Here is an 18,592-nt window from a genome sequence, read left to right as displayed (position 1 = left end):
TCGGCTATTTTTCGAGTTTCAAAACTTATTTTGGATAATTCGTGCGTTATTTTTTGCGTTTTCCGCACCTGTTTTGGAAGATTCGTTGGTGTATTTTTGCGTTTTCCGCACCTATTTTCGACGATTTGTCGGCTATTTTTCGCACTGTCGGGACCTAATTTGTATAATTTTTTGCGTTATCTAGACCTATTTTCGACATTTTAGACTAAAAATCTGACTTACGAAGTGTTGGCCAAGACTTGTATTCAGATTGCCAAGTGTAAAAAGTGATATGATCTTAGCTTCGAATCAATAACAGAATGAGACTAGTAATGTTATCATATATTTCCGCCACAATTCACGATTTTACAAGATAGCTGTCACAATCTGGCGGCAAACTATTGAGAAAAACTAACCAGGAGTTCCGGAGAGTGGACATTGTCCCTTGAGAGCTGGAACACACCAGGAAATTGGGTTGACTCCAGGCTGACCGGGAACCAGGCACATCTCAAACTCCTCGAACGTCGGGCACGCTGTGGGATTGGTGCATACGAAGAGACCAGTGGAAGCCTTCTGAGTTCCAGAATAACCAAAAACTGTATCGGGATCATTGTGGCCATCGTCTATCCACAGACAGCCCATGGAGCTGGTCAGATCCACTAAAACTTGTATTACTCATCAATTTGAATTCAAAATATTTATGCATGTTGCAGCTAGTGAACCTCTCCCAAATATGGGAAGAACTGCTCAAACTACTAATACTCGAAGAAAAATTCAGGTGATTTTGAAAATTTTGAAAGAACGGCGATGTTATCGCTATATCATAGTTTTATGCATCCTATATTTAAAGTTGTGCAAGAAGCTTGTTAAATTCAACTGTCTCTTAAGGTTTGATGAAAATTCGCGAGAATTTTGACAACTTTTTGTGTCGAGTGAGCATTACTACAGAGACCATATCGCACACAAAGTGATCGGAATCCTTTTTGGTCAAAGGAAATGAATGAAAGTTGAATAAAAAACAGCATGACTGTTAGATCTTCCTAACCCAAACCGTTTCCGTACAACACTCTGTACAGAGGTTTGAACCCATAATTAACCACTTCTGTAGTCGTGACCCACAATCCAACTCCCGTCTCTTGCCACAATCGGCCCACTGTTGGGTGTTTGACTTCATCTGACTTCAAAAATGAGAACCGATTCTCTCCGTTCTGAAATCCCGCACTCGTGTCAACTTGCCAAACTTGGTAAACTTGAGTTAATTTTGAATCCTCGCATCTGGTTATGTTTTGGCGAACGTTGAAGGAATCTGTGATTGTTTCGAACATGCTGCATGTATCAAAAGGGTCAGTTTCGACAATCCAGTCGGTATAAAAGTTGTACAAAACATTATGATTCACCGGACAACAGTTAGTACATTGAGATCGCTGTGGAACATGAAAGCATGATTCCAGCGTATCTTCCGCGCACATTTGAAGCGCTTGTTTGAAATAAGTACACGCTTCCTGTTTCACGCAGAACGAGATGTTTGTAGAACTTTCTCGAAGAGTTGAGTTTGAGAAGTTTCCAAGATTCTCAGAGGGAATGAAGCAGCCGGTAAGATAGCTGTATCGCTCAGACGGAGTGTCAACCAACGACACCCGAAGAAATCCGGGTCCTTCGAAAAGGGCGCCGTAATAAGGCTAAAAACAAAACATATAAAATCCTTGTCGAAATTTTCATTATTTATCGTTTTTTGTTGAAAAATTACAAATTTAGTGACTTAATTTTGAATCCTGTTTTACAATTGAAAAATTTCCTTTGAAGTGCTGTTCACTGCCATTTGGTGTGCGCTTGAGGCGATGGCTATTTTTGGTTTGGCGTGGTTGACCTTATTTATGGAAAACTTATCCACGAGACCCAATTCAACAGGTACAAAAAAAAGAAAAATCAGCATCACTTTTCAAGTTCAAGCACTCCAAATCGAACATCTGTAACACGCCATTTTAAAGCAGTTATCTATGTATACTAAACTAGTTAACAAAAACTGTCAGCATAATGTTCGGGCCCGTAAATGAGGTTTCGTCTGTAAATGCGATGCCAAAAAATGGTCAAGCCGCACATGTTTTATTGAAGCCATTTTTTCAAACGCCGAAAGTTTGAAACTCCGAAACAATAAATTATTTGCCATTCTCCACTATTTTGAGGGGAAATGATTTCAGTGCTAAAGTTTGGTTCAATTAAAGATCACGTTGCAAAACAGTATCGCTGTCAAAATAGTTCTAGAAAGTTTGGGAAACATAAACATAATATCACGGCTTTGTCTATGACCATCTTTTATAACGAGGCGGCCCGTTAATGTGCGTTCGCACATGATGTTCCGACCCGCGCTCATCTACATTTTTGACTTAAATGTCTTTTGACCAACATTTTTGACAAAGAGATAATCAAACGACGAGATCTTTACAACGAGATCTGCCATTAAAAAGACTACAAGAAAAAAAACAACAACAAAAAGCAAAAAGCTCAATATCTAAAAAGCACTTAAAAACAACGTCAAATTACAATCAGACAAAACCCTAACGACACAGATTTTCTTTTTCCTAATTCAAACAGCAGATGGGATTTATCTTAATGAGACCCGGCAACAAGTCAAAAAAGAAGAAATATTGATGCGAAATTAAAAAATCAATCAAAATTTGTTAAACCAAATAATTCCAAAAGTATTCAAAATCATTAAAAACATTAGCTTTTAGCCAAATAATTCTTGATAATTTTGTTAAAAAGTCAGAATGAAACCAATAGATGGTACTGTCTTTGGTTAGACTAAGCCATAGGAACGGACTAAAGATGTAAAAAAGCTCAAAAAAAATACGAACAACAAATTACAAACATTGCGAAAACACAAGTTAGTGAAGCCATTAAAATCATTAGCTATTATCTGAATATTACATTTTTTATTTCATTTTCTATATATACTAATTCATGTAAAAAGATGCTGAATGAACAAACAATTTCAATTAAAAATCATTAGGGATCTGTTATTGCGCGATTGTGCTAAAGGTAGAGAAAAAGAAACACAATTACACCACTCACATAACTTTATGAAAACGCATATTGTCAAACAAACAAAACATAAATAACGTCATGATATCAGTAAACATGTTAATCTTTAAAATACAAGAATTGTACTGGATGATGAGAATCATCCAGTACAATTCTCAATGATGATAATAAGATACAAGTTGACGAAAAGAACGACAAACTGAAAAAAATGAAAAATCCTGAAAATTCTTAAAATTGTTTAGTATCCTAAACTTTAAGACAATTCTCTATAAACCAACTGCTTCGGGTAAAATCATTCATTAAATCGCCAATTACAAGTTTATAAGACCGGTCAGCTTTTTATGGCTACCTAAAGAATGATAAAAAAAACAGGCAAAAATAGCAAATTAAAAAAAAATGAGCGAGAGATATGTCGAAGCCATTAAAAAATGAACTTTTCAGTAAAAAACGTTTTTACTTTCAATAAGGTTCTTAACGTCTATGGGACTGTTCTTCTTAACAATTTGACACCAATAAATCAACAAACATGAACAAATACATTAAAACCACCAAATTTTAGAGAAAACCCGTTGTCACAACGCCATTATATTCAATAGCTCTCAAAGGAAGCTGAAAATACGCCAGGTTACACCTAGGTGAGACGACAAAAACGTTTGTAATTCGCAAGATATCAATAAGACTTCACGATAAGTTATTGACTATGAAAACAACAACAAAAAAAGGCAAAAATCCAAAATTAACTAGAGAAGTGTGAGAAGAAAGGGTCGAAGCCATTTGAACCATAAGCTTTTCTGTGAAAACTTTATGTATGATCCATTGAAAGTCTTCTCTAAGCTAATGCAAATATCAATATTAGGATATTGGGTTAGCATTCCAAAAGGAACCAAAATTACAAAAAAAAAATATCTAAAAATTTTTCAAAAAATTATGAAAACTCGTGCATCGAAGTCATAACACCAATAGCTGGAATATAAAACCGCTAATTAAATTATTTTTGGTTCAAGTAAAACGGAAGGGGATCCGGTGATTTTTGAGACTGACAACAGTTCACGAAAATATGCTTAAGACCGGTTGATGTTAAATAAATTTCTCGAAAAATCATTTTTAAAGTCTCAACAGCCATTAAACTCAATAGCTTTCAACGAAAGTCAATAAATACGCTCAGTTATGACTTGATTGGAAGAAAACAATACATAAAAAACATATGTTATCAATAAGACATCACAATAAGTCTTATGACTAGGGAAACAACAACAAATACAGGCAAAAACCAAAAAATCAGCAGAAAAGTGCGAGAAGAAAGTGTCGAAGCCATTTAAACCATAAGTCTTTCTCTGAAAACTTTATCCATGATCCATTGAAAATGTTCACTAAACCAATGGGAGATATCAATATCAGGATAATGTGATAAGATTTCAAGAATATCCAATATTACTAAAAAATCCAAATCAAGAATATCCATTTAAAACAAAAAATTTTAAAATCTTGATGTATTGAAGTCATTTAACAAATAAATCGAAAATAAAACCTTTAGCCAGATTATTTTGGTTGCAGTGGAAAGGAGGAGTGTTCTGTCATTACTGAGTCTGACTTACAATTCACGAAAACAAGTCTATGATATGTTAATGTTAAAAAAAAATTGGCGAAAAATCAGTTTTAAGTTCTTAACAGCCATTAGCTGTCCAGTCAAAGCTCTAGATAGGTTCACTTAGTGCTCATTTCGGGATCTGTTGCACTTTTCGTCTACGAGTTTAAGCCATAGGCCTCCACAAGTTTAGTAAAACCTCAAATAGAAAATCAAAATTTCATTTAAAATTACGAAAACTCAGAATCGAAGCAAAGAAAACACGATTGAATCCTTGAAAACGAGTTTTTAGACTGTATTTCAGGTTTTCATTAACGGATCCTCGATATGAAAAGTGACTAGTCACTAGGTGACTTGAGAAAACAAAGAAAAATATTAAGTTTCTAGGAAAGGTGCTCTCAAATAGAATTTGAATTTTTTTGATGGTACACTTTCCTATGAGACCAGAACTAGTCTTTTTATCGCCTTTTGTTCGTCTATTAGGAACTCAAAATTGATTGAATTTATGGCGTGAAATGGAATTTTGAATTAATATTTTTATTAAAAGGTCTTAATTTGAAGAAAAGTTGTACTAAAAGTGAACAAAATCATGCCAAATATCCGGTTGTTCACACAAAACTTCAACCCTCAATAACTCCTTGAAAAAAAAACGAAATTAAAAAAAAATTTTTGTTTTCAATTCTACGCTGGACGAGCTTTTTAATGATACCACTCACAATTCTCTACGATGAATATATCGATCGGCCGAAATTGACTGAACAAAAAAAAACCCATTTGAGTATATAGTTCCTCCCCCCAAAAGTGGGGTCGGAACAATAAATAGAGGGCAGTCGCAGTCTTAGTAGAGGGCGGTTTCAGCTGTACGGTGCTGAACTGCGCATTAACTTCGATGAATTTTTGAAAGTTAATCAAATCATACCCCCATGGTCACCTTGATCCTCAGATGTATCCCCAATTAATAACCTTTGAGATCTGTTCAAAAAATTGAAAAAAATTAGACCAACCACTGTGGATGAACTTGGACAGATTATGTAATACTTGTGGTTGGCATTTCGACAAAACTAATTAGCGTTATCAAGTTAGTCTAATATAATCTGAATGACACCGCTCATAAATGCTTGTCGACAAGCCAATGGCTATTTCACGCAATGTTAACGCAACAATCGCTTTTTTTTAGGTTTAGGCGTTGCGTTTTTTCGAAATTATCGAATTTTTGTAATCTTCAGATATGCCAAATGTCGAGCAATTCTAACCGTGGGAACAAATTGTTAAAAGGGGGGAACACAGTAAGAATTTCCTTGCAGGCCCGAGGCCCTGTTATCCGCAATCAAGTCTCAATAGACTTTTTTTTTGTTCTGAACACTAATGGGACTCAAAATTAGCAACAAAAGGAATCAATCAAAAATTACCAAATTATGCCAGTGCCTCTATTCCAACTAATCCGTGAGCCAATGTTGTTCTTAGTTAGTTCTAGTGCAATAATAACCCGTATGGCTGTTTTCTCGGCTATCATTAGACGTTCTCACGGCTATTTTTGACGTTTTTGGCAAGTGAAAAATCAGAATTGGCGCAAGTCTGACAATTGTTAAATCATTTTGAATGCACGTCTGGCAAGTAAAAAAAAATTGACATGAATCAGTGCATAAATCAAAAACAGATAAGGAATTAGGCGCGCCAGCACTGATTCGTACTTGGAGTTTGTTTGGTACAGGTATTAAGACTTGCCTATTTTAAATGTTTATACTTACATTTTCATAGTTCACCCATTTGCTAGAAATAGGACCTTGTGGGTCGCCTTCAACCCTGGCCGAGTAAAACTTCCGATCCGTAGCCAGAACTTCAAATGCATTTATCCTCACAAACTGATCGGGGCACGTGATCTGGGACACACCAGATCCACCGAACGTTTTCCAGGTGCAGAAAGCGGGAGAATGAACCGCGGGTTTAGTGAAAAATACCAGACCTTTATTGCTTCCTTCTGGGCAATCTTGGCCAAAAGGAATAGGAAAACAACCTTGGCGAAGGTCGTTAACGTTGCATAATTTGTACTTGACAAAGTCACGGCAAAATCTGAAACAAGCAGATTTTCTTATGAGATAAACTGTTTTGTTTTTATAAAAAGTAATCAACTCTATAGCGTAGAACGAATTAGGCTGAATGAAAACATTTTGAAATTCTTTTTAAAATTCACATGTTCTCTGTCATACGGCAATGGATACCCTTCACATATCCATATCCGTATTTAGTACATATTATATTATTTAGTTCCATTTGAAGGGCAAGTGCTGTTTTGATTTTAGTTAAGTTTACTTCCTCCCATTTTTAGCAAAGTATTGTCTGTTCATACTGTCTAGGCAGGAAATTCATTTGTTCATACTATAAGCAAATCTTAAAGTTGCTTCCTTGTTCGTGATTAAGTTGAACAAACCTTTTCTTCATTTGTAATCAATTATATCTTTCATTCTCCCATTTGTAACTCTAGAATTGAGTTCAATTTAAATCTTGCAAAACGCTTCTCAATTTAACTCAATAACTTCGACAAGTGCCAATCGCACCGCGATTGACCATTTTAGATACTAACAACTCAGATAGAAATAAGTAGCTCGCCAATTGCGACGCATTTGCCCACTTCGACTTGTAATCGAACATTCGCAACTCAATTGGATTCATCCATCGCAATTGAGTATAACATGACGCAGTCAGCAGCGGACTCCAAGAAGACACCACTTCACATAAAGGCATTTTATGAAAAACCGACAGCAACACCTTCTCTGACGTGGGACAAATGGACACAACAGTGGAAATTGGCTCTACTAGCTAAAGAGGGAATTCAGTTAGACAATATGTTAAACGACCCTCCATCAACAGTAACCTACCCACCCGAACCAACCTATGAAGATCCAGTAGAAAAACATACCCAAGCGACGGAACGAGATCGCAAAGTCCGTAATCAACAATTGAAAGTCAACTGGCAAAACCGCTGTAAAAAGGTTGATGAGATTGCGATTTTGTGTGGAGATAAACCGTGGGGAATTTGCGAACAGAAAGCGATATCCTTATTGTACTTGAGTATTGAAACGTAGGGACGACGAATTTTCAAAAGTAAACAACCTCACTTCCAAATCGAGAAACAACCTTTCAAAGAATTGTGGCAGGCAATGGAGGATTTTTTTACGAAAATTCGTAACATATTTTATGATCGCTTTGTTTTCTACACTTGTAAGCAACAAAAGGGAGAATCTGTCGAAAGTTTCTATGGTCGTCTCATAGAATTAGCAGAGAATTCTACCCTCGGTAGTGTAGAAACTACCCTGATTCGCGATGCATTCATATTAAATATGATTGATCATGAGACTCAAAAAGAACTGTTGAAAGAAACAGTCGAGCCGTCCAAAGCATTGGAGATAGCTATGCAAATGCAGATGGGAGCGCAGAATCAACACAAAATAATCCAGAATTTGATGTCAAGCTCAAACTCTGTGATTTTGTTAATAATCACCAAATACGCAATCGCAACGCGAATGCCCGACAAACCAAGCGAGATTTCACATGACACGCAACTGTACCTCAGAATTATTAATACACAAGCATTTGTATGAATTTTGGCCTCCTTTGGAGTCATAAACATAAACAGATTTGCCCCGCGAATGGAAAAACATGTAATAATTGTGGCATCACTGGCCATTTTGCAAGAAAATGTCGCAAACCAAAAAAGTCACCGGGGCAAGCACAGAAAGCTCAACAACCGAACGTCAATCAGATCGATCAATCTCCTAAAAAAAGTGATGATGAGGAATCTGTCAATAACATAACGAGCTACCAACAACTGTATGAACAGGTGTATGACTCAAACTATGATAACGATTCAGATGATTATGTGGCGGTGATTTCGTCAGACTCGGTACATCAGCTGGAACCGCTAAATGTAGAGGTACAACTGGGGAAAGTTAGGGCGCTAGAAATGATCGATTCTGGAAGTGCCGTTAGCATCATAACGGAAACTCTGGCAGATAAAATTCTGCAAACCACAAAATTTGCAAAGTGGACCGACACGAAGGACAAAAGAAATTTGAAAACTTTTTCAAACGAACCCATAAAAGTTCTTGGATACTTGGAAACCACAATCACCTACAGGCAGTGGAAAGATAAAGCAGCAGTGTTCACTGTGGTAGTAGATGGGCATAGAAACATAATCGGGAGAGACCTTTTCACAACCCTGGGACTTGCGGTGGTACAACAACAACCTGATAATGGTAAATGCGTTAATAACATTAATACCTCTACATGTAAAATTAAAGAGACAATCGCGACGCAATTTCCTCATTTAGTATCAAAAATTGGTTTGTCCAAAACACATGTAGCGAAATCAAAGTTTCATCAAACGTTTACAGCAAAGCATCAAAAGGGTCGTCGTGTTCCGATAAATCTTCAACCTAGAGTGTCGGCGGAATTAGAAAGATTACAAACTGAAGGCCATATCAAAAAAATATCTAGTTGTTCTGATGAACATTTCATTTCCCCGATCGTTATCACAGTAAAGAAAGACCAATCAATAAAACTCGCATTAGATTCCAAAGTACTAAATAAAGCTATACATAAAAATAAATATCAAATGCCTAATATTGACATGCTCATTGATACTATATCAGAGCACCATACCAACACAGAAAATGGTCAACAATCGTATTTCACCACATTAGACTTAAAGTATGCTTATAGCCAATTAAAATTACACCACGAAACAGCAAAACATTGTAATTTTAACATCATCTGCGGAGAATCTACTGGTACATATAGATTCAAAACTGGTTTTCATGGTCTTACAGATATGCCGGCAGAATTTCAAAAAGCTATGGACTACACTCTTATAGGTTTACAAAATACATATTGTTTCTTGGACGACATCATAATCGTCAGTTCCGGCACTGAAGCAGACCATTTGGCATATGTTTCCAAATGTTTAAAAAAGTTAGACGACGATAATCTAAGAATTAACCTTCAAAAATGCCATTTTGCAAAAAACTGAAATTGAATGGTTAGGATACAAGTTTACACAGACTGGAATTTCACCCCTAGAAAGTAAAACTGCAGCAATATTAACAATACCACCACCAACGACACTGAAACGCCTTAGATCATTTTTAGGGTCAGTCCATAATATTGGTAAATTCATACCACATTTTGCACAATTATGCCAACCACTTCGACCACTTCTCAAAAAATCAGTAAAGTTTATCTGGACAGAAGAACACACAAAACATTTCAATCTAATTAGAGAAAAAATTGCTAATAGCACAGAAGACAGCCATTATAACCCAAAACTTGATGTCAGAGTCAAATGTGATGCATCTTGTTCCGGACTGGGGGCCGCATTGGAGCAAAACACATCAGACGGTTGGAAACCGATAGCATTCACATCACGATTCCTCAACTCAACAGAGGAACGCTATAGTGTTAATGAATTGGAGTTATTGGGAATAGTTTGGTCAATTGACTACTTTAAATACTATTTGTACGGAAAGAATTTTAGTGTAGTAACAGACCATAGAGCTCTCCTGTCCATACTCAAAGAGCACAGATCAAACGAATCGTATAACAGCCGATTATCACGATGGATAGATAGACTACTTCCGTACAACTTCACAATAGAACATATGCCAGGTGCAAAAATGGGTCTCGTTGACTATATATAAAGAAATCCATATGCGAGAGCTAAAAAGATATCTATATATGTCGAGCACTTTGTTGTGGCAACAATCTCAAAAATCCGTGATTCTATGAAATACCTGATTACCAATAAACAAAATGCAACTTAAAAATTCACTAGCATATTAAAGTCAAATTGGCCCTCACACAAATTAAAACGGCCATTCGCGCCGCAATTGCCTACATTACAACATTCAAATTCACATATACGCAATAAAGCATTTGCATCGCAATCACTCCCTTTACAACCGAAAACACCATTTGCGACGCAATCAAAACCTACTACTTCTAAATCTAATCCGCATTTTATACATCCAATTGCATCGCAAATGCCACTTAAAGTTACAAAATTCCAATTTGCACCAAATAACTGTAAAGTTAATAATTCACATTTCATTAACAAAATCGCTGCTAAAGAAGTGCAAATGTCAGACAATAAAGAATGTGAACACTTTGAACAATTATCCCCAATAAAGCCCATTAATGGTATTAAGTCAAATAATCCACCTAATAACGCTAAATTTAGCGCGAAAACAAAAATTCCAAAGTATAAATACCACTTGCACAAGAATCACTCGCTTTTTGCCCAAATTCAACCTATAAATAATTTCACAATAAATACATAAAACAAATTTTCCATCTTGGATAATTCAGTCAACTCTATTAGTACAATGTCTAAAGCCAAAATTACCCGATCCAAATCAACTCCAACCAAAGCAAGGGTGACATTTTTGGATACTACCCCCTCTACGCCGGGAACCCACACTACCTCAAATACAGACACATCCACTGGTAGCATGATTGAGGAGACAGACGATATATTGTTCACCGAGACTTTAAACAAAGTCTTCAGCAATAAGTTCCTGGCCATCTTAACAGGCAAAGATGCAATCGTCAAGGAGGTTCGGGATTGTGTTCTCCGGAATGATCCAGACCGATTACAAGAGATAAGTCCCTATCTCTTTTCCTACTGGCGGGACTTGAGTGTCAAGCATGGCTGTGTGTGTTTGGATGAGCGGATAGCAATCCCAAAGGCGAATAAAGACGCGGTATTGGAAGATATCCATTCAACACATCCCGGAAGTTTTGCCATGCTATCCTTTGCACAAAACATTTGGTGGCCCTACATACATAGAGATATACTGGCAAAAGCCAGTGAGTGCAAAGCCTGCACAGAAATTGGTAAGAACCTTGAATCAGTGATTTCGCACCTCAAATGGGCATCTCTTCCAAAATGTAGTGAACCAAATGACGAAATACAAATAGACTTTGGGGGTCCCATTTTGAACGAAAAGGGCATAGAACAATATTTTGTTACAAGTATAGATAGATATTCAAAATTTCCCACAGCGGAAATAGTAAATAACGCTTCAGGCCCAAATGAACTTAAATTTTTAAATAAATATATCTATCAACACGGAGTACCTAGAACTATTAAATTAGATCAAGCTAGATGTTTTACCGGAAAAAAGTTTGAAATATTCTGTACAGAAAAAAATATTACACCTATATATGCACCAGCAAATGATCACGGAGCAATTGGATTAGTAGAACGTATTATTCAGACAATTAAACGTCAATTATCTTGCATGAAATCTCAATTAAATAAAAAATTTGACTTAGAAAATTCACTTAAAGCAATAATACAACGACTAAGAATATCTAAACAAAAAACAATGAACATCACACCATATAAGGCACACTTTGATAGGAAATGTAATACACCTATATCAAATGTCACTACTAAATCCAATGGTAAAAATAATAATTATAATGCAATAATTAAATATTACTTAGACGAAGATACAATTCCGGGTCGGTCATACCTGTCACAGGAACAATGAGCAGATACGGCCCTTTGTTCGGACACAGAGATAGAACACGTCATTTGCGCCGCAAGTGCCAAAGCAAGAGCTGAACAGGACAAACGAAAAGACGGGGAACAACGGCTGATTAAATCGGAGGGAATTTCTCGATCAATTCCCTGCTCCGAACGTAGCATACAATTAAAGCTGGCTCGAAAACTCCACGATAACCAACGACAAAAGAAAAACCTGGTTGGTTTATACGAGGTATTGGCACCGGGGAGCACAGTTTGCAATGTGAGCCCTACAACCAGCGTAATTAAAGAACCGAATAGACAAGAGGTACGAGTCAGAAATTCTGACATTGCAAAATTCGGTACGCGTGCTGAACGGGACACTGACCTCTCACAATATATCGAAAGACGGCCAAAAAAGATAAACGAGAAGACCATTGAACAGAAAATATACAAACATAAGCGGGATCTGATAAGAAACAATACAGGGAATAAGAATATAAAACGAAATAAAAAACAGCCTGACGATGTTAGTGTAGTCTCATCAGGCAGATCGTGTATTTCCTCCGCGAGTAATGTAGTCAGATCCCTGAAGATGAGAATCCCAAAAAGAAACCCAAAACACGACGAAGCTTTTTTCAATCGGCCAGATTTGACACAAATCCTCCAATTCAGCCCAAATGCACCACAACCGACCACATCTCATACAGCTGGATCATCTGCGACGCAAATGGCCTCATCCAAACAGCAAACACCAACTCCTATTCTGAGAAAGACAGCAAAGAGACAGCTTACAGTTAGCGACACCTCAGACTCGGACACTTCCTCAGTACGAAAGAGTAAGCGAACTCTGAAAAAGAAAACATCAAAATCTCAGACTATTGTAGAAAAGGTCAGAAATACGGAAGGCTATTCTGAAAACTCTAATCAGGACATTGGAAATGCAAGAAGCTCAAACGAATGGCTTGAGGACCCCCAAAATCTGCCAAGAGAGATGACTGTTCTCCAAGCAGAGAATGCGGAAAACTCTGATACTGAATAGATAAAACTAAAACCTAATAAACTCTTATATTTTATTTATTATTTAATATTTAATTATTTAGTAACCGGTGAATAATTAGTAATTTTCTGATTTTAATTAGTAATTTTATTTTCTCTCAAAGAGGGGGAAATGTCATACGGCAATGGATACCCTTCACATATCCATATCCGTATTTAGTACAAATTATATTATTTAGTTCCATTTGAAGGGCAAGTGCTGTTTTGATTTTAGTTAAGTTTACTTCCTCCCATTTTAGCAAAGTATTGTTTTTTCATACTGTCTAGGCAGGAAATTCATTTGTTCTTACTATAAACAAATCTTAAAGTTGCTTCCTTGTTCGTGATTAAGTTGAAGAAACCTTTTCTTCATTTGTAATCAATTATATCTTTCATTCTCCCATGTGTAACTCTAGAATTCAGTTTAATTTAAATCTTGCAAAACGCTTCTCAATTTAACTCAGTAACTTCGACAAGTGCCAATCGCACCGCGATTGACCATTCTAGATACTAACAACTCAGATAGAAACCAGTAGCTCGCCAATTGCGACGCAATTGCCCACTTCGACTTGTAATCGAACATTCGCAACTCAATTGGATTCATTCATCGCAATTGAGTATAACATTCTCTTCAGTACCTACCTTAGTCAATTGAACAACTAAAAGCTCAGTCTTAAGTTAACACTTACTATAAAAATTACGCAAAACACAAAGATTTAGGCGTCACTTTCTGAAACTGTGGACTTATGATTCAAATTAGGCAGACAAAATGTATGGCACAGACCGTAGACGTCACCTGTGGAAGAGTCGCCTCACCCAGGCGTTAAAAATGGATTCTTCTTTCTACTACCTCACCCCGGTAAGATTTTACAAAGGTGGAACTAGAAACTTCAAGACAACACTCGAAAAAATCTTGCTACCGCTCGTAAAATTTGTCTTGCTGTAGCTTTTCATGATCAGCGGTAAATGCTTGGCATGCTTAGTCTTGATCTGGCTAATCGGACCAAAAAAATATTACCTTGGATCCTGGCATATGTAGAGAGGGTGGTCGTGAAGGGCCACAGGATCCATTTCACTGTCAAAGGGTGCTGGAATTGCATCCTCCAAGAATATGCATCCAGGGTTGTCAGATGAGGTGTTGTACACACGCTTCACTATCGGCTCAAAACCTTCACAGTGAAAACAGCAAGGGTTGATTGATTTCAGTATGACATTTTACAAATGTTTCCATAGTTGTACAAATTTTTTTGAAAAATTCCTCACCGTGATTCTGGGATACATTTTCGACATATACGCAAACAAAGACTAAAGATGGTAAACATCAAATCTTAAATAAGGTTTTTTAAAAAATGTGTTCTGATGTTACAAGAAAAAAATATTATTAAAACTTAGAAACGTAAATGATGTCTCGAAATGAAATAGGTATCCAAAATCACACTGATCGTGCAAAAATGAAACGCCATTGCTTAATTCGGGCCTTTTGCTTGAAAGTGAATGAGGATACCTAACGCCCATAATGAAACACTGGATTTGAACTGTTAAAATTGGGGTGTTTCAATAAAATTTAGGATCTTTTTCCTGATTCTGGCTTCAGTCAGTGTCCAGCATTTCTAAGCTACCGTAGCGATTCAAACAATGTTCATCCAAATTCGAAATACAAATTTTCCGACTCCGAACAAGTATCAGAATTACCCGGTCTGTTGACCGTAGACACATAAACCCCGACTGCTCCTCCCGAGTGCCACCCCACGCCCTCCTCATCCTCGTGGTAAGACTTAGACAGGGAATCCGCAACAACTGGCAGGTATGAGTATTCCATGGTGGGTACAGCCACTCCCCTCACAGCGTTCCGGAAGAAAGACAGTTGAGTGAAGTCGAAGTCCATGCACGTTGTCAAGTTCAGTTGGGAAGCATCAACGTCCAGTCGGAACTCGACGTCTTCACACCTAGGCGTATAAAGGTTTAAGATCGCAAAAACTATACAAAGCAAAGCTCTTCATATATATTTGCAGTAACGAAGTATAAGCATGTTTATTGATATCTTTGAAGGAAAATGTTTCGCAAGCCCAGGTACGTGTTGAAATGAGTACCTAAAGCAGTTTGTACAACAGCTTTAATCTGATCTGAGTACTTTTACATGGTGGGCAATCACTTCAAGAGAACTATTCTCATTGATTCTGGGGAAAATGGTGACTACTTGTTCCACTGCAGAAAACAGATGAATCACTAGACCAGTTTAATCATCGGTATGTTTTTCAACAAGTGCTGTGCAACCACTCACAGATGCAGGTTCTTGTTCATATAAAAAGCTGCTTTTTCCTCGAGAATATTTTTCAAAATAATGCATTCCCATGCCCCGCTCTTTTTTTACAAAAAACTGAGCAATGATTGCTCTTAATGCTTACGTCCTTTATGTCATAATTTTTTCATCTTCGTTGCCTTTTGTATGCGTTGTATTTTTATTATATCGTAAAATGCTCGGAATTTCATTCTGTCATTGTGATGCTAGTTTGTGGAACAATTGTATTAAAATACTGTCCAAACTAGATAACTGATAATGTTTCTGATAATGACAAGATAATGTTTCTTGTCATTTTGCTCAAGTCAGGCGACATGAAATGTTAATCTGTTTATCTAAAACATTTGTTACAAACGATATCCATTTTTAGGAAATTGATAGAACTGTTCTTACTTACACTTCAGGGCGGAGTGTTGAAGGCAATGCCGTTATGGGCAGCGGGGTAGTCTTAGTACCGAAAAAGGCAGTGACCGGAAGTGTGCTGGTGGGAGGTAGATCCACATTGTACACAGTCAGAGGCAGCACTGTGATTGGCACTTGTTGCCCACTGTCCCCAAATGTCTTCTTCACGTACCCACAGCCACCTGTCCCTTGCAACCTCTGAGAAAAATTGGTACCGGTATCGGTATCGGTATAAAGTGCATCGGTATTATAGAAACAAAATACTTCTTCCGTGCAACAATTAGTGAGTTAAAATATTTTCGCACTACAAATTATCAAACTTAGATGAAATCCATATTATTGAAAGTCTAAATAATTTGAAGTTCAAAACAAATCTCCTTTTATAAGTGAAATTAACATTTTCATTTTGCCATGATATGCAGTTCTGTCGCTAAAAAGCCCTACTATACCGTCTCTTTACTTCGCTCATTCAAATTGTCTCTTCTATGGAACAAAGAATTTCACTCGGATGCTTAAGATTCAAAATTGAACCGCACAAAAATCTGAACAAAAAATATACAAAAAACAAAGACTCCATGTTAAACAATCAATTGATATGACTCATGTAAATATCAGTCCAAGGACAATCCCGTACTGATTTTTATGAGCCTGTAAAACCCAGTGATCTTTAAAAGCGATTGTTAATCAATTTTTTATTCAATCATTTAATTTAAATCACTAAAGAAAAGAATAACTCATGCAATTAGGCAATTTCAAGTAAAAATTTGGTTAAAAAACTTGTTAAAATTGTAAGGACACAAAGAAGATGACGTTAAGATTGAGATCATCATGCTTGATTAACACAATAATCACAACGCTAACAACCCATATTACTGATAATGGTTTTAAGAAGTCCTAATTACATAACTCAACAAGGAGGCTCGGTAATGTGCGATCGCACATAAAGTTCGGACACCGGTCATCTACATTTTTCACTTAATTGTCTACCAAATGAGGAAGAGATAAAAAAACTCATATCAACATATCGTTCAACAAACTACTAAAAGAATAAAACAATCTACTCCAGAGGGCTTATGAGACCTGTGACTACCATAATATAACTAACGGAAAAGACGGCGATAAAAATCAAATAATTACAAATATTAATTACGAACAATTTTTTTGTTAAATTTTTGAAAACCATTAATAACCAAGTCAAAAAGACATAAAATAAAACTTAAACTAAAAATGAATAACCTTTACTTCATCAAAGAAAAACATGGGACTTTTCCTCAATGAGATTTGGTAATAAGTCCACAAAAAATGAGCAAAAGAGCAAAAATTAATGAAACATTGCTTTTTTGAAAAGATATCATGTCAAACTGATTAGAAACATTATGCATCAAACGAAATTACTGAGATATTATTTTTTACCTCCGTAAAAAGAGATTGAGCTATTGAGACCTTTCATTATCCGGGATATGTCATACGACTACAAACAGAACTACAAATAGAGGCTAAATGAAAAAAATGCACAAAAAAATGTCCCAGCCGATTAAACACTAAACCCTTTACTATAAAATTAAAAATTGTTTTCTGTGCTCTTTTCAAATGGCCAGAAGACAGCCCATTATTGTGATACTGCGAAAACGAAATAAAAATCTACAAAAGTTGGTGGATATACAAAAATCACAAATATTTTACGAAAATTGGTTGTATCAAGAGCAAAAACTTTTTGAGGGAAAAAACTTGAAAAAAGTGCAAATTTTATTTCATTAGATAAGGGATGTGACTTGTCTATAGAGATGCTAAGCTACAGGTTTACAGATATAAGATTGGCAAATCTCAGAAATCCATTGTCCTTTTATTTAAAAAAATATATATTTTCAAAAATCACAGCCCACATACGCCCTCGACTAAACGATAAGACACTTTACCTTGCAATTTCTTCAAAATTTTTTTTGCGCCTCTTAGTGAGACTAAGTCATAAGACTATAAATTAACATTAAATACAAGCTGAAAAAAATCACAAATAAATTTACGAAACCACAGTGTTGAAGTCATTAAATTAAAAATAAATTAACTGCAGGAAAACTAAACCTTCGTTTGCGTCCTTTTTGAACATCATAGAATCTTTTTGTGAAAGGACTATTTCCAAATGACAGCAAAAAATACAAAAATTGAAAAGATAGAACCGTTTAAGGTCATACTAAAGTTTGCATCTTGGGTCAACCCGACGAGTCTTACCATTAATGGCCGAGGAAGTCAAAAACTCAATCCTACGATACAACTCTTCACTCCTTACCGAGAATTGAGGATTGAACTTGTGGTAATACGTGATTGGGTTGAACCCAGCATAAGTGAACTCCAAACCAGGAGCAAATCTCAGCCCTGTTCCCTGCAGGTTGACCTGGTGACCTCCAAAGTACTTCTCTCGTTTATCATCATCGCAGTCTCCGCCTTGGCCCAAGTCTGAAACATTTGATTATGATGTCATCATAAAATATGAATACTTAAGTCAAAGTTGTATATTCTGGTTTCTAGATCTTTATAGACCTAAATATGTACAACAGTTTAAGGCGCTTCCACTGCATCAAAATGCGTTCACAACTTTTTATCAATTTAGTGATTCATTAATTTCACCTGGTCTGTTGTACTTTCGTTAAATTTCATTCTGAGATTTGCTATCTTTAGTTTTAAAGAAATGGCACTGAAAAATATGAAATTCTGAAAATTTAACGCA

General features: G+C 36.3%; 1 protein-coding gene across 1 annotated transcript in view; it reads right to left on the bottom strand.

Moving 5' to 3' along the window:
* LOC142357208 (uncharacterized) overlaps positions 1 to 18,592 on the bottom strand; it is a 33,627-nt gene that overhangs the window by 10,791 nt on the left and 4,244 nt on the right. The window contains exons 2-8 of the mRNA XM_075408873.1: positions 18,155 to 18,321; positions 15,866 to 16,068; positions 14,862 to 15,115; positions 14,188 to 14,338; positions 6,355 to 6,676; positions 1,025 to 1,658; positions 396 to 638 (exon numbers count right to left, since the gene is read on the bottom strand). Coding sequence (XP_075264988.1) covers positions 396 to 638; positions 1,025 to 1,658; positions 6,355 to 6,676; positions 14,188 to 14,338; positions 14,862 to 15,115; positions 15,866 to 16,068; positions 18,155 to 18,321 — 1,974 coding nt within the window. The remainder of the gene's footprint in view (positions 1 to 395; positions 639 to 1,024; positions 1,659 to 6,354; positions 6,677 to 14,187; positions 14,339 to 14,861; positions 15,116 to 15,865; positions 16,069 to 18,154; positions 18,322 to 18,592) is intronic.

This window comes from Convolutriloba macropyga, unplaced genomic scaffold (assembly GCF_964194025.1).
Source record: "Convolutriloba macropyga unplaced genomic scaffold, txConMacr16.3 SCAFFOLD_1148, whole genome shotgun sequence".
Lineage (NCBI taxonomy): Eukaryota > Metazoa > Xenacoelomorpha > Acoela > Convolutidae > Convolutriloba > Convolutriloba macropyga.
Note: the sequence above shows the minus strand (reverse complement) of the source record. Positions and strands in the feature narration are given on the sequence as shown.